The 14,253-nt window shown below is 50.0% G+C and overlaps 6 protein-coding genes across 6 annotated transcripts; 3 read left to right on the top strand and 3 right to left on the bottom strand.

The window, feature by feature from the left end:
* Nucleotides 1-3: 3 nt before the first annotated feature.
* Nucleotides 4-1,368, bottom strand: SWD2 (member of Set1p complex, histone methyl transferase; the record flags this gene model as incomplete). Its single annotated transcript, XM_036779077.1, has 4 exons — nucleotides 4-78; nucleotides 130-1,000; nucleotides 1,073-1,239; nucleotides 1,294-1,368. The coding sequence occupies 4 exons, from the start codon at nucleotides 1,366-1,368 to the stop codon at nucleotides 4-6; spliced, it is 1,188 nt and encodes a 395-aa protein (XP_036628466.1).
* Nucleotides 1,369-1,470: 102 nt separating this feature from the next.
* RPB5 (DNA-directed RNA polymerases II 24 kDa polypeptide (RNA polymerase II subunit 5)) lies at nucleotides 1,471-2,380 on the top strand (the record flags this gene model as incomplete). The annotated part of the gene is made up of 6 exons (XM_036779076.1): nucleotides 1,471-1,545; nucleotides 1,600-1,679; nucleotides 1,742-1,846; nucleotides 1,905-1,986; nucleotides 2,037-2,176; nucleotides 2,236-2,380. The coding sequence occupies 6 exons, from the start codon at nucleotides 1,471-1,473 to the stop codon at nucleotides 2,378-2,380; spliced, it is 627 nt and encodes a 208-aa protein (XP_036628465.1).
* A 2,469-nt stretch (nucleotides 2,381-4,849) lies between these two features.
* COP4 (Linoleate 10R-lipoxygenase cop4) lies at nucleotides 4,850-6,028 on the top strand (the record flags this gene model as incomplete). The annotated part of the gene is made up of 4 exons (XM_036779075.1): nucleotides 4,850-5,226; nucleotides 5,281-5,569; nucleotides 5,619-5,863; nucleotides 5,920-6,028. The coding sequence occupies 4 exons, from the start codon at nucleotides 4,850-4,852 to the stop codon at nucleotides 6,026-6,028; spliced, it is 1,020 nt and encodes a 339-aa protein (XP_036628464.1).
* A 465-nt stretch (nucleotides 6,029-6,493) lies between these two features.
* On the bottom strand, nucleotides 6,494-9,816 carry STR3 (cystathionine beta-lyase; the record flags this gene model as incomplete). The annotated part of the gene is made up of 11 exons (XM_036779074.1): nucleotides 6,494-6,780; nucleotides 6,837-6,990; nucleotides 7,052-7,165; nucleotides 7,221-7,311; nucleotides 7,377-7,748; nucleotides 7,801-8,105; nucleotides 8,164-8,275; nucleotides 8,349-8,540; nucleotides 8,603-8,955; nucleotides 9,015-9,508; nucleotides 9,570-9,816. The coding sequence occupies 11 exons, from the start codon at nucleotides 9,814-9,816 to the stop codon at nucleotides 6,494-6,496; spliced, it is 2,721 nt and encodes a 906-aa protein (XP_036628463.1).
* A 181-nt stretch (nucleotides 9,817-9,997) lies between these two features.
* On the top strand, nucleotides 9,998-10,668 carry PC9H_009574 (uncharacterized protein; the record flags this gene model as incomplete). Its single annotated transcript, XM_036779073.1, has 4 exons — nucleotides 9,998-10,022; nucleotides 10,082-10,164; nucleotides 10,223-10,420; nucleotides 10,471-10,668. The coding sequence occupies 4 exons, from the start codon at nucleotides 9,998-10,000 to the stop codon at nucleotides 10,666-10,668; spliced, it is 504 nt and encodes a 167-aa protein (XP_036628462.1).
* Nucleotides 10,669-11,729: 1,061 nt separating this feature from the next.
* PC9H_009573 (uncharacterized protein) lies at nucleotides 11,730-14,132 on the bottom strand (the record flags this gene model as incomplete). Its single annotated transcript, XM_036779072.1, has 8 exons — nucleotides 11,730-12,823; nucleotides 12,892-13,002; nucleotides 13,074-13,266; nucleotides 13,318-13,433; nucleotides 13,488-13,640; nucleotides 13,705-13,725; nucleotides 13,785-14,022; nucleotides 14,079-14,132. 8 exons carry the CDS (start codon nucleotides 14,130-14,132, stop codon nucleotides 11,730-11,732), a joined length of 1,980 nt encoding a protein of 659 aa, XP_036628461.1.
* Nucleotides 14,133-14,253: the final 121 nt, after the last annotated feature.

Here is a 14,253-nt window from a genome sequence, read left to right as displayed (position 1 = left end):
TATTTATGGTACTTTCTTCTTTAGCAGCTCGCGTGCAACTTCATCGTCGTCCGCAGACTTGTCGGGCAGCCAAAACGCCTAAAAACAGTGATGAATTTCAACTACGAAGCAGTGATAGTTTAGAGTTACCAGTTCTGCGCCGGCTGTGCACATCATAGCATAACGAGGATTGAATCTCACGCATCTCGACGGGCCAGGGTGTCCTTCTAGCGAGGCCAGGGGCTGCAAGCGTAATGGAGGAACCTTGAGGTCTATGGGCCCTTCTCGCGTGGGTAGATCTTGCACGTCCCAAATAGCAATCTTGCCATCGAGACTACCGCTAATGACATATTTGCTGTCGGGCGTCCAGCAGACTTCTTCGCCACTGTTGCCTTTGGAAGGCTCAATCGATGGTGGAGTTCCCATTCTACGTCGCTCCAATCCAGTATGCCCCTCCAGCTTCGCGAGCAAGTGGCCTTCGAAGGAGTCCAGTATATAGTGGGCATCCCCCGAGCAACCGACCAGTAGATACTTGCCGTTACTGGAGAAAGACATAGACGTCATATATATAGGTCGAGGGGGGTACGAGATCAGGGAAAGAGTGGGATCTTCAAGAGTTATGGTTAGGAAAGGCGCTTTGTCGAAGCTCGCGTGATCGTACAGGAGAATTCTTGAGTAGTGGTTAACTGCGACAGCAAAGACAAGACCCGACAAATCATATGTGACTATTGGAGTAGAAGGCAAAGCGAGAAGGCCTCTGCATGTCGGCGTGCGGAGATCCCATAGTCGAACGGTCTTGTCCATAGATCCCGACATGAAGCAATCGTCCACAGGGGACACTTCTAGTGACACAACTCGATCTTTGTGCCCCTTGAAGTATTGCAAGTATTTGTTGTCGTGTAAGGAATGATACCGTACGGTATCGTCTTCCTTCGTCGACGCATGGACAATTGAAGTATTCTTGTGGGTAAACCGGGGTAGATCAACTCCATACTTCTTCGAATGTAGTGTTTTCAAGGGCCTATGGTGAGATGAGGCTTAACGAATTTGACACATGAACGGGGAAACTTGCTTGCCGGATTTACAGTTGTACAAACGGAACGTCTCGTCCTCAGCTGCTGTGATCACTTGGTCCCCTCTATCGTCAAAGGAGATCCCGGTGATATGTTTGGGTCCATTACTCGATGTCCTGCCACCGGGAGATGGAGGTGGCGTAGCCTCCACCGCGCCTTTGAAGATCTTCGCCGGTTTGAATTTCCCCTAAGTCGGTCATGAAATCTGCCATTTGCCCAGGTGTCTATAGAAAACCCATACCATGAGTTGGTTGGTCAAAGTCATGGTTTGTGGGGGATTCTGGTTTGCAGGTTGAGGCTGCGGTTGCGGTGCCATTGCGAGACAAAGTGGTCGGTGAATGCGGCGAGTAAGGCGCGTCCAGGCAAGATGGATCGGAGTTGTAATTTTTCTCACCGTGACTCCCAACATACAACTGCCATGGCAGAGAATGGCGACGAGTCCGCTAAACTATGGAAGGTCAATCGCACAATACACGAACTTGTAAATGATAGAGTGAGCCCGTATTTCCTCTTGGTTGCCCCCGATTGTCCCTCAAGCTTGTTCCAGGGCTTCCTAGTTTCAGAGGAGGAGATATCAATGGACCTGGCCACATTTCGCGCTACCTATGCCCCCCATGGCTCCCTAGAGTGAGCAGAATTCTCTCAGACATAGGGAACGTCAAGATGGCATCCTCATCTCACCGAACCAGCCGCTCCCAGTTGAATTTCTTCACCAGTTCGAAGACGAATTCGACCGACCAAATTTTCGTGTTCTTTACCGAAGAAAGAAGCGTAGGCGTCAAGACCATGCGCAAGTGCGTAAGGCGACGTCTCTTCCACCATTCCATTCCACTTATCGCGTTCAATACTTAGGCTCCTCGGCATTCTCGAAGAAAAGAGCATCAACCGTGGTATAATTGTGTTCCCCGGTAATATGACACCGTCAGCGCGAAAGGTAAGTATTACCATGCATCTTGTAATCACGCTAATACCAATAATTAACAGGTCATTGTCGCGATGGCTGCTCAGTACAGATTGGAGGAGTTCTCCGAGGCAGATCTACTTGTAAACATCACCCACCATACCCTTGTTCCCAAGCACGAGGTCTTGAGTCCTGAGGAAAAGAAAGTTCTTCTAGAAAAATAGTACGTGCCTTCTCCACCTTCGTATGCCCTCATCCATGATCTTTACATACGTTATAAAGCCGGCTGAAGGAAACGCAACTTCCGCGGATTCAAATGGCGGACCCTGTGGCTCGGTATTATGGCCTACGGCGGGGGCAGGTTGTCAAAATCACTAGACCCAGTGAAACCAGCGGTCGATATGCTAGCTATCGCATCTGCTTCTGAAGGTTTACTGTTGTGAATGAGACTCCGTTATTCACGGCGCTGTTGTTATCGTATCTTTGGGCTTCAACCCAACGCTTTTCATATGTATCTTCTATTCAACTAATGTAATTGCTACTGACGGGGTCCAAGCTTTACCCGCCCAACACTCTCTCAAGAGATCTAGCCCGCCGTTGTCCCTTGACTCTCCGAGCGATCCATGGCTACGATTCCGTCTCTCAGTCGTATGAAGGCATACGAAGCTCGTAGGGTGTTGTAGTGTACCTCACCTTCCCTAACCCCACGCGGCGAGGGCCCATTAGGTGTGATGTAGTCAAATGCAGAAACTCTGCTGGTCTTCAAGGTTTCTCTACCGTTTCTTCCCTCAATCCACTGTAATCGGTGCGTGTGTCGACCGGATTCTATTTTCGCAACTACCGTGCTCCCGTTGCCCCGCATGCAAAGATCGTACATACGTGCCCACTTGAACTTCTGCCGGCTCCCCGGATGCCGTCACGACAGAGGTTCTGTGATGTTCATCTTTGACGGCCACGAGTCTCGCAATGTCCGCTTGCCGTCGGTCCCATTTCCCGGTGTTCAAATAACCTGCGTCCATGCGAATGGGGCATGTGGTCTACGAGAGCCTACATTGTGTCCCCGAGCATCACAAACTTCGACACTCAACTAGAAGCGTCTGAGGTTTACATCAATATTACTTTGCGTGTACTCACCGTGTGTTCCACTTTATTCAGACTTTGGAGCTTCTGATGTACCTTGATTCGTCTAATCCAGAAATGGACCACAGGTCATTAGGCAACTTCACAACCTACTGGAGTGCTCGCTGGATCTAGCTAGCTGGGATCAAGCTTCAGTTCTGAGCACTCGGATAGTAGGCCACCGTCTATTCCGACTGGTTAGATCCTTACTTCTCCTGGCAACTCGGGGGTGATAAAAAGAGACAATCGTTTCAAGTACATGCATACAGAACGTCACAATGATAATACAAGGAATGACAGGCTGACTCATACTTTGCATTGGCATCAGTAAGTACTCTGAAATGCTTTAATGCCATTCCGTGAAGACTGTCTTCCGGCCGTTATCGGAGGGATACCCAGTGTCGTAACTCCGAGTCCTATTTCTGAGTGCACTGCATTTCGGTCCGACATTAATAGCTAAACGCTCCGACGACAAAGCACATATCGCGCTGGGCTGAGGTATGTCGACCACTGGGGCTCGAGTACTTTGCTCATTTTACATCCGGCAAACCTCTATGTGTCAAAGAAGTTGTAACGGACAAAGTCTGAATTACACTACACTCCATTAACAACCGTTTCTCAAGCACATCGGGGATTTTTACATATATTTTAAAAAGTCGGTCCATCTCTGAGCAACAATTGTATTCTATGCGACGCCTGCGCGACATGAGGCCGAACGGCAGCAGTTCGCACACCCTGCGAGCCTCGGATAGGCTGGAACTCGTGAATTGAGGTGAGAACCATGCCAACAATTTGACTAAGAGGAATGCAATATCGTAACCCCCGTCGCCTCCCACTGATGCGCTTCACCGATCTCACGCAGATCTGGACACGCTGTTGAACCAGATGGCTGCAGGGATGGGACATGTGTACGTTGGCCCTAGTTTCTCGGCCAATCTGGGTGGGCTTTGGCGTACACTAGCGACTATGCCAAACTCTGCCGCCCCCAAAGCTTCCATGTACCACCGAGCCTCTGGATTCCATTTCCATCTCGAGATGTAAGGGTCGTGGGAGAAATTTAACTCGTGGCCTATTTACCTACAGGATGACTGAGATGCACGACTCTCTTGTATTTTCCACTTGGATTTCTTTGCCTCGTGCCGGACCCCCTTCTGAACATCTATTCAAGAGAAATTTGCCGTCCTAGTCCCGTATGAGGTCTTAGGTCTCCGTCAAAACGTTGTAGATCCCGCTTAACAAATGTCAGGGATTTCAGCCACAGCCCACTGCGGGCAGAGGGCGGCTGCGAATCTGTGTCCGTTACAGCGTTGATTTCAATGATCTGTCTCGATAGGTGGAAAGTCTCGAAATGATAGTTTCTGACCTGTCGATATCCGCCTGGTTTCTCGGAGGTTGCAGCAGCAATATGTCCGGCTGTCTGGTTTCAGTATTCAGTATGTCGGCGCTCCTTGCCGTTTCTTCCTTCCGCGCAACGTTAAACCCATATATGTTCCTGATCCTTAGGAGTCCATTAGTGGCATTCGCCGTATAGCGCCTTACTTGATCTCATCTGTCCCCGGAGATGAATGACACAACGCACTCGTGTCGACGAATCTCCAGATTCGCTCCTCCTACTCAATAATACCAGTCACTCGATCCGGGAATAAACACAATCTCATGGGAATAACCATTTTCTACCTGGCTATAAATCTAGGGCGAAGTAGAGCGAAAAATCCTCATCCACAAGTTCTACTTACTTACTTCTCCTACTAGTCCAACCACTACTTCCCTCTCCGCGATGTCTTCCCAGCCAACTCAAATCGTCCTCCCTGACCTCCTGGCCATGTGCCCTCTGAAGGGATACACGAACCCTCACTACAAAGAAGCAGCCGCAGAATCTGTCGCGTGGATCGACAGCTACAACGTCTTCACTGACAGGAAGCGTGCCTTCTTCGTCCAAGGTTGCAACGAGCTCCTTGTCTCCCACACATTCCCATACGCACCCTACGAGCAATTCAGAACATGCTGCGACTTGGTCAACCTACTATTTGTCATCGACGAAGTGAGCGACGACCAGAGCGGGAAGGATGCCCGTGCAACAGGCCAGGTATTCCTCAACGCTCTTGGCGACCCAGAATGGAACGATGGTTCTTTACTGTCCAGAATCACAAAAGAGTACGTTCTCTCGTACTCAGGCAAGGTCTTTAAGCTAACTCCATCTTCGTTCAGCTTTAGGGCCAGGTATTTCCGCCTCGCCGGACCAAATTCTTCTCGTCGCTTCTTGAAGCACTGCGAGGACTATATCAACGCAGTGTCCACTGAGGCTGAGCTCCGTGAAAGGGGCGAAGTCCTGGACATCGAGCCCTTCACTGCTCTTCGTCGCGAAAACAGCGCGATTCGCCTCTGCTTCGGTCTCTTCGAATACGCACTTGGCATCGATCTGCCCGATGAAATATTCCAAGACAAGACATTCCAGGATATGTACTTTGCCGCCGTCGACATGGTTAGCTGGAGCAACGTAAGTTAAATCCCTCCGCCGCAGTCTCCATCATTAAACCCGCCTGCAGGATGTATACTCCTATAACATGGAGCAAGCCAAAGGACACAGCGGAAACAACATCGTCACCGTCCTCATGAAATCCAAGGGAATGGGAATTCAAGAAGCTGTGGACCACGTTGGCGTTCACTTCCAACAAATTATGGACATATATATGGAATCAAAGTCGCGTCTACCATCATGGGGGCCTGAAGTTGATGTTAACATCGCCCGCTACGTCGAGGCACTTGGCCACTGGGCAAAAGGAAACCTTGAGTAAGTATACTCCACCCCATAGGATCGATTCCAATCACTCACCCGCTTTCCCTCAGCTGGAGTTTCGAAACTCAACGTTACTTCGGTGCTGAGCATCTCGAGGTGATGGCAACCAGAGTCGTGACTCTAAGGCCCCACGGCTCGCCCGAGGATTTCGACGAATAGATCGGAGAGTCCACGTCTTCCGATGGCTGCTGCATAAAGAATAAAATTATTGAACCTCGTAATCTACATTATCTTTGTAATCGTTTTTTCCCCTGCTTCATCTTAAACGATAATGTAGAATTCCATAATACATCTTTGATCTATTTGTTGCTCTTTTATGTCATTACAAGAGTCAGAGAAACGTCCGCACCGACAGCATCATCCAACCCGAAGACGAAGACGAACAGAAATCTGTCAATGATTGCTACGTACATGGACGTCGTCCATTCTAGGAATTATGCTGTGTTGGAGCGAAGGCATCCGACGGGTAAATGCCGTACTTATCGAAAGTCCCCCTTCTACATCGGGTGTGGCGCTTCAACTGAAAGGCGGATATCATTACAAGGTACAAAAACACATGTCATAAACAGATTGACAACATGATAGATACTACAGCTGAAACTGCTGTTAAATTCAAGGAGAAATCTATACGTATAGCCAACGCCCTAACTCCTCAGCCCATTTAGACAGACCAGTAGTCGCGGTAGTTTCGAAAGCTGCATTCAAAGGGACTTCTTCGCCTCCTGTTGTCTGCGAAGTCGACTCCCCAGGCGTCTCTGGGGGTGTCAATCGGCCTAGAGATTCTGCTGAGCCTCGGCGGGTATACGGCGAAAGTACACCAAGCCCGCTTCCCCCAACAGAAGTGAGATAAGGTTCATAGCCGTCGCGTCGTAGGTCCTCGATCAGGTCAGATAGAGCATCTTCATGGAAGTCTACGGTACAAGGCAAGGTTAACTCCAGGCACATTGTAATCATGGTAAAAGCTTACCGTCAGGTACAAGTGTAACTGCACAACCTCCGCCGCCGGCCCCAGTGAGCTTGGTGCTTAACTGGCGAGCAGCAGTCTTAGCTCTGATAGCTTCCAGCGCAGGATGAGACACGCCGAGATTCGCCAAATGGATGTGGTTTTCATTGATCAAACTCTGTGAACGAGTGGTCGTATTGTTAGGAGGCCGGATTGAACAGCATTTTTTGGAGGCTCACTGAAAGCGCGGAAAGCAATGCCTCGCGGGAGACTTCCGGATCTGCTAGCGCACGCCGCCCCTCGTCACTGATAGCTTGAATAGCGTCTAGGATTCCATTAACAAGCTCCGGCTCCTAAACAAGTACAACGTCAGATAAACAGTTTACTTCTCGAAAGGTCAAGCCGCACCTCCAACTTTTTCTGGCCGACGCCGGCAACCAGCCGCTTGGTGTCACGGGGCACCTTAGAATTAGTGAGCAGGAATCTCAAAGACTTGAATCTACGGGGCGAGGTAATGAGCGAGATGCCACGGTCTGATAACCATGCCAGTCGTCAGAAACTCACCCTTGTATCCCCTCCATTCCAGATGGTTTCCCGAAGCCCGCGCGAGTATAAGCTAGAGCACCACCAAAGACGGCCACGCTGTTATCGACGCCACTGGGGTTGCCGTGGAGGATCTTCTCCGCCACGAAGGCCCACCGATTGACTTCCTCCGCTATCGCTGGAGTAATGGCCTTACGTCCCTGATGGGAGAAATGGATATGACCTGGATCGTTGGGCGAATCTGACGCGCGAGCGGGTTTAGGTATGGTCGGCAAAGAGATCCGCCTGTGAACGAGGAGAAGGGCCATGGCCGAGCATGTGGAAAAGGACGCGGAGGAACCAAGACCAGCTCCAACAGGAAGAGTCGACCGTGCGGTGAAGTTAAGCGAAGGTCTAAATACGTCGACACGGAATTAATTGTGTATTGATCCTGCTGTTGAGAAACGGGTACCTGTCGCGTGCAAGTTTCATGTAAATGTAGAGGAATGCAAGCGCTGCAGCTTGGGCACTTTTGTGACCTTCCAAATGGGCGAGGGGGCCCTGTTGAATTGCATCGTATAATTTTTGGTCGACTGAATCTGGATGCTCCTCTCCTTCCACAATAATGGAACAATCATCCCAAGGTAAGGAGTCGATGTCCCATTCGCCACGGAAGTCATCAATATCTTTGAAATGCAAGGTTATCTTATTGTCTTGACGCGGTGTTACGTAACCGTAGCAGCGGAGGTCGACAGAAGCAGCGATGGCGGTCTGTGAACCCATATGTTTCAGATCATGTTCTGTTAATAGGATCCGGGAGATGACTCACCACCCCATGAACGACAGCGTGTTCGCCGAACAGAATGACTTTACCAGGCGCACTAACCAACCATTCTCGATTATCAGGGGTTTCTCTCATGGCGAGTTTCTCTACCGCTCTACTGATGGCCCCGTCGCGACTGGGGGTCAAAAGATGAACTGATGCTTTGCTGTCATACTTTAAAAGGAACCTACAGCGAGTTATCTTGGAGATTCGCCCGGACATAAGAATTAAGATCGGAAGCGAGTGCGATAGCGCCGGCGTCTACAAGCGCACGCTCTAGATCATCAAGGAGATCGGTTGGGTCCTCGATACCAACACATAGACGGATCAGATCCTCGGGTAACCCACGGGCCGCTCTAGTAGCAGGATCGATAGATGCGTGTCTACAATGATATGGATATGCGACGTTAGAAAAATGGACAGTGATCAAAGATAGCTTCCTTACGACATGGCGCAGGGCATACTGATCAGACTGTTGACGCAGCCGAAGCTCACGCTAATACCCCATAGCCGCGTAGCTCCAACAATTCGTTCGCTCAATTCTTTATCACCAGTTCGAAAGCTCAGGACAGCGCCCGGCCCATCTGCGATGCGGTCATGGATTTCTTTCCCAGGATGGGAATCAAGACCAGGATAATAGGTAGCGAAGCCTAGGGTGTGCAGATATTTGGCTACCAGCTGGGCAGAGGATTGTTGCCTATCCATGCGTACAGCGAGTGTCTTGGTGCCTCGCAGCAACAAAAAGGCGTCGAAGGGTGTGAGCGCATTTCCAACTGAATTGATCATGAACGCCATTTGCTGTTTGACGAGACCAGTCAGTAAACATATGACTTCAAGGTGTAAACCATAGTATTGACCTTAGCTAAATCTGCTCGATTACAAGTGATGACGCCAGCCATGAGATCGTGGTGGCCACTCAAGTACTTTGTCGCGCTGTCATACACGATGTCCGCGCCGTGATCAAGCGGGCGCTGTAGGTAGGGACTCATCATCGTATTATCGACAACAACTACGGCATTGGGTGCAGCTTCTTTCACGTCCTTACTCAGCTGAGCCAAATCAGCAATCTTGAGCAGAGGATTTGTTGGTGACTCCAGAAGGACCATGGCTGTCTTGGTTGCGTTCAAGTAAGGGCGTATTGAAGAAGGATTGGTGGTGTCAACATGGTGAACGGTAACGCCGCCATGGGTGCGCAGGTAGGTAAGAAGACGGTTGGTCCCTCCGTAAAGGTCATCGCCCGCAATAACTTCGTCCCCTGGCTTGAGAAGCCGCAAAATAATGTCAAGTGCAGCCATGCCGGATGAAACGGCAAACGCATGCTCAGCAGACGATATCTTGGCTATGTGGTGTTCTGTCGTACATTGATACTCGTCAGTGACGAGTCTCGCCACGACGATACACATCTAGCTTACCGAGGTGGCTCCTGGTAGGATTGCCGCTCCTAGAGTAGTCGTATTCTCCGTTCATCCCCTTGAAGGTAGATGTTTGGTAGATTGGCACAGAGCTGCTTCCATATTGGTCCTTCTGGCTGGGGTTTTCAACCGTAGCGCATAACGTCGAGAACCGGTAGGGTTTGCGCGGCCGAAAGGGAGATTCTGGCTCTGGAGTGGGCAGATCATGCAGAACTTGGGGCACCTTTGGATCAATCCTGGGTGCCATCGTCGAGCTCGATGAGAAAGATGCTGTTCTAAAGTTTGTAGTGGACAAGCAATAATGGTCAGAGTCAGACACGGGGTAGAAGGGAAGAGTCGATTTCTGTTTCTGTTTCAGTGCGAACAACAGGTGATCATGGCGTGCTCGAGCTAAATGAGGTAATTGCGAGATCCTGTATCACACCACCATGGTCAAGAAAACCAGAGAGCGTCGTGAGCTGCAGCTTTGAAGTCGAATCTCAGAGCGCGCGACTGACAACTACAATTCTCAGATGCCCGAAAGGCTGCAGCTCTACCTGGCCTTGACCCAGAAATTATTGCAAAGCGAAAGAAACGGCATCTTGACGAGTTGGAGGCAAGCTGTCTAACGCCCTGATAAATATCTTGCCGCTGGGAACTGAGCCCGGCATTAGCGCTCCAATTACTCTGAACCAACGCTTCTCAACACTGAAGGAGATGGGGAGCCAGATGGAACCACCAAGGGGCGCGCTCGACAGACCATTTCCGACAAACGGGATTTCGAGCGACCTGGCAGAAAGAAGAAGTCTACAATGAACATTCGAACTGCGGTTTTGTATCGCAAGAACTTGTCAACTCTCATCGAAGAATCTGTAGGTATTGGTAAGGCCAATATTGGACGTAAAAGACTTTCTCACTGTAGCATATTGCCGAATATCCATCTTCGGTACCTACCTATTTGACGGCAGTTTCTCCACCTCCCCGTTATCCGCCGCGGCTTCTGTGCTCAATATGTGGCTACTGGGGCCAATATAAATGTAAGCGGTGCGACATGCCCTTTTGTGATCGATCCTGCGAGGAGGTGCACAATGAGACGCGGTGCGAACGGCGAGTGATGTAATGAGCAGTACGTGGTGAGCCGCTGGTGCATTTTTTCGTCCTCGTGCTCCTCAATTCCATCAACCGTAAGCAGGGCTTTCTCTACTTGCCGGTTGGCGCAGAAATAACCCACCCATATCGCTCCTCGACCCTTCTGCTGTTCTGCATTCTCCGGCGATCGTGGCTAAACCATGAGGCTGCTCTGTACTCAAGACTAATAATGTCAGAACATTTCGCCTCCGTTCAATGGTGATTTTCTTTTTGTCTTAGGTCCGCTTACATCAACGACAGCACTTCGTTCCTTCGCTTGATTCTCGGACTTAACTGATATCTTTGGGATTCCCCACTTGTATTAACCTTTTTGAGGCCAATACATTACAAATGCACTGAGGATCCCACACGCTGACAGTCTCAATGTTGCATGAAGTGACAGTACCTACCGTGACTCGAGACCATCAATAGCGCTTGCCGAGACGAGATATTATCCACAAGAGACCAAAATGACGATGCTTTCTTCATTTCAAGCAAGTCTCCATGCTTGAAGGATACCGACCCGTCAGGAAATGACTGGGCACAATATCAATAACGGTATTATGAATGTACTTCGTTACCCGTCCTAACACTTCGTTATATCAAGCAATCTCCGGTCAACCTTAGACCGGAAGCGGTGATGGGTATCTGAGATGTCAATTCCTTCATGCACCAGCAGTATGATGGAATCATGTTATCCGCCGTTGTGTGGTGAATGCTCATATGTACGGATCTTCCGGAGCTGCAGGCACGATGGGGGCTCCTTATAGAGCTGTCGAGGCACGCGACACGACGACAGCGAGCGCTACCGATTAGGCCCATTGTTAGAACGTATCTTGAACGATCTCGGGATACTTCCTACATCGTTCAGCCTCGACCCATTCATTTGCGGACGACCAACGCGCCAATCATTCTGCTGTGTATCCAATTATATAGTCCTTCGATTAATTTGTCCGTAAAGTCACAACCCATCCATAGGCTAGTAAAGGATGAAACGAAGTTAAGCTTCCGAGGGTATCTAACCACCAGTCACTACTGTAATTTACCAAACAATCAGAAAGCTTTGCCGGTGGCAGATGGTCTCCTGGTATGGCTGCTCGTCGAGAGTTGCCGCACGTGGCTGCCTCCGTCCGTGACGCCAAATGCTGATACTGAGTACTTGTGAGAAATCATCGTTTTACCTTCTCCTGAAGTGAGATTCGGATCCTCGTTGAGAGATGCGTTGGGACTTGGTGGGAAGGGTGGAAGAGGTGGAAGAGGTCGCTCGGTGGGCGATTCGGGAGCGAAGTAGTAAGAGAAAGTGGGCGAAGGAAAGCTAGTCTGGGAGGCTATGGCGCTGAGTGGTAAATGATGGCCCGTATGATCTCGTAAAATGTGCGGTGTATCGGGTACCCCGGCGTTCGACTGAGAACTGCTCTGCCGCATCGTCCACTGATCTTCAGTCATCCCCATATCATGGTACACCGATAACGATGAACTCGATTGCGCAGATAACCGAGGTCTGGACGTATCTTGATACGGAGCGCTGAGACGTGTTTTCGCCGGCATAAGATACGGGGATGACATTGAAGCGCTGTTCACCGCCGGTTCTTGAGGGAGGGCGCGCCCCTTAGTCTCCACACTCTCAGGACTGGGTGTATAAGAGATAGGAGAGCGACCCCGCCGAGGAGGCGCAGGTAAACTGTTGACTGTAGAAATAGACCCTAAGCTTCGACCATACTTCGCGGATGGGGACGACGTATGCGATGCTGTTTCATCTTGAGAGGATATCGGAGCTCCAACAACAATCTCGCGATTTAGATCCGTAGCGGGAGAGATAGAGCGGTCTAAGGAGTATGTCACAGGATTGAGCTGTCCATCCGCCTGAGGCCTGAGGAGTCCAACTGTTGATGAGCTACTTTGAATGGAGTACCTGGAACTCCCTGCCACGGAGGTTATCCGCGCATCAGTCGCGGCCATTGGATTACGACCAGGAAGCGGTGGTTGGTCTTGCTCGCGAGGAAATTTGGTCACGTAATCTGCATCGTACGTCTTGTACTTCTCCCCGGTATCGAAACTCTCCGAGTCACTTGCGGCTGTGTTACGGATGTCGAAAGTAGGTCCTAGCACACGGAGGGTATTGTACAGCAGGCCCACATTAGCGATCCCTAATAAAAATAAAATCCAGTCGTTCCTTGATCTATCTCCGCTGGTTGTCAAATAATGCGAGACGTACCTAGGAAAGACCAAAATACCGACGCCAAAACAACCCCAGCGAACGAAACGAAGAACCCCGATATGCTTAGCAACCGGACTATGGAGTATGGTAGAAGTAGCACTACGTAGGCTATGGGGGCCAAAAGATGGCGTCAGTATGGACTTCTTTCTGCCGGTATGATCGAGTTTCCGGACACTTACCCAAAGGATACCACAGCATACTTTTAGCGACCGCAGTTACAAAACGATGATAGCCCTCGTAAGTAAGGCGCCCTCTTGAAACGGTTGGAGGGCCCAAGTTCAAGCTCAAGCCACCCCGTATCATCAACGTGCCCCGAAGAACAAGGAATATCAACGAGTAGAGGAGGGCGGAGAACACAGAGGCAGTGAAAATCTGCATACGATCGATCAACATTAGGTCAACCAAGCGCTCTAATGTGCTCACCGGCAAAAGATGAAATAGAAATTGTTCTCGTGCGTAAATGGCTCGAATCCCGCACGAAAGGCCCGATGGTCCGTACAATGGCCCCACAGGCTGGGGAAAGTAGAGAGGACTTAGCGCTGAACACTCGCAGTGAGAAAATGCCATGTAGTAAGTGATTCTGATGGACTGACCGATCGTCGCAGCCACTATCCAGCCTAGAGTTGCAGATATTCCACATACCAGCATTGACTGCCTCTTGTGCAGCACCAATGTAAGGAATGTATGCACGGCGATGACAATGGAAAAGTACGCGGTGGAAAAATTGCCAATTTGCATGATAACACCTATACGCATTCAATTCATCGTCGATATGTGTAGGTCATGATTAGATCATCCATTTCCGCTCACCCTGAGTCACACATGTAGAACCTGGTTAATGTGATTCAATGTGATTAGCAGCGAGACTATGTCATTCAGGCGTTACGGACCAGAAGTAATGACCCCTTGCGCAAGCCACTTCAAGTCGAGAAGCCCAGCTAGACTGATGCAAAAGTTTCCAAGCAAGAGACACAAGGCATAGCGGCCAAGCTGTGTACGAAAGAAGACGTGCTCCCGAGGAGGAGGTCCTTCCGACTTGGTGACGCACTGACGAAGGTGTAAGTAGGCGACACGAAAAATAACACCGGCTATCGCGCAAGTAGCAAGGACAGAAAATGCAGCTGCAAACTACACCCAACGAACGTTGTCAGCGTTTGATCATTAACGAAGTTAAGACAACGTACGCCCGCGCCCACAATTTGATCATGGTCCAATACCATAGAGGGGGACGAAGGCATGTCGTTGATGATACCCTTTGATGGTCAACAAGAAGTTATGTTTGCATGCACAGCTTCGCGAGGGACTGGGACAAACGGGGTAGCCTTCCTGGGCCTAAGAACGAAGAGAGCGTCCCGGACG

The sequence above is a fragment of the Pleurotus ostreatus genome (genome assembly GCF_014466165.1).
Source record: "Pleurotus ostreatus strain PC9 chromosome Unknown scaffold_7, whole genome shotgun sequence".
NCBI classification, from domain to species: domain Eukaryota; kingdom Fungi; phylum Basidiomycota; class Agaricomycetes; order Agaricales; family Pleurotaceae; genus Pleurotus; species Pleurotus ostreatus.
Note: the sequence above shows the minus strand (reverse complement) of the source record. Positions and strands in the feature narration are given on the sequence as shown.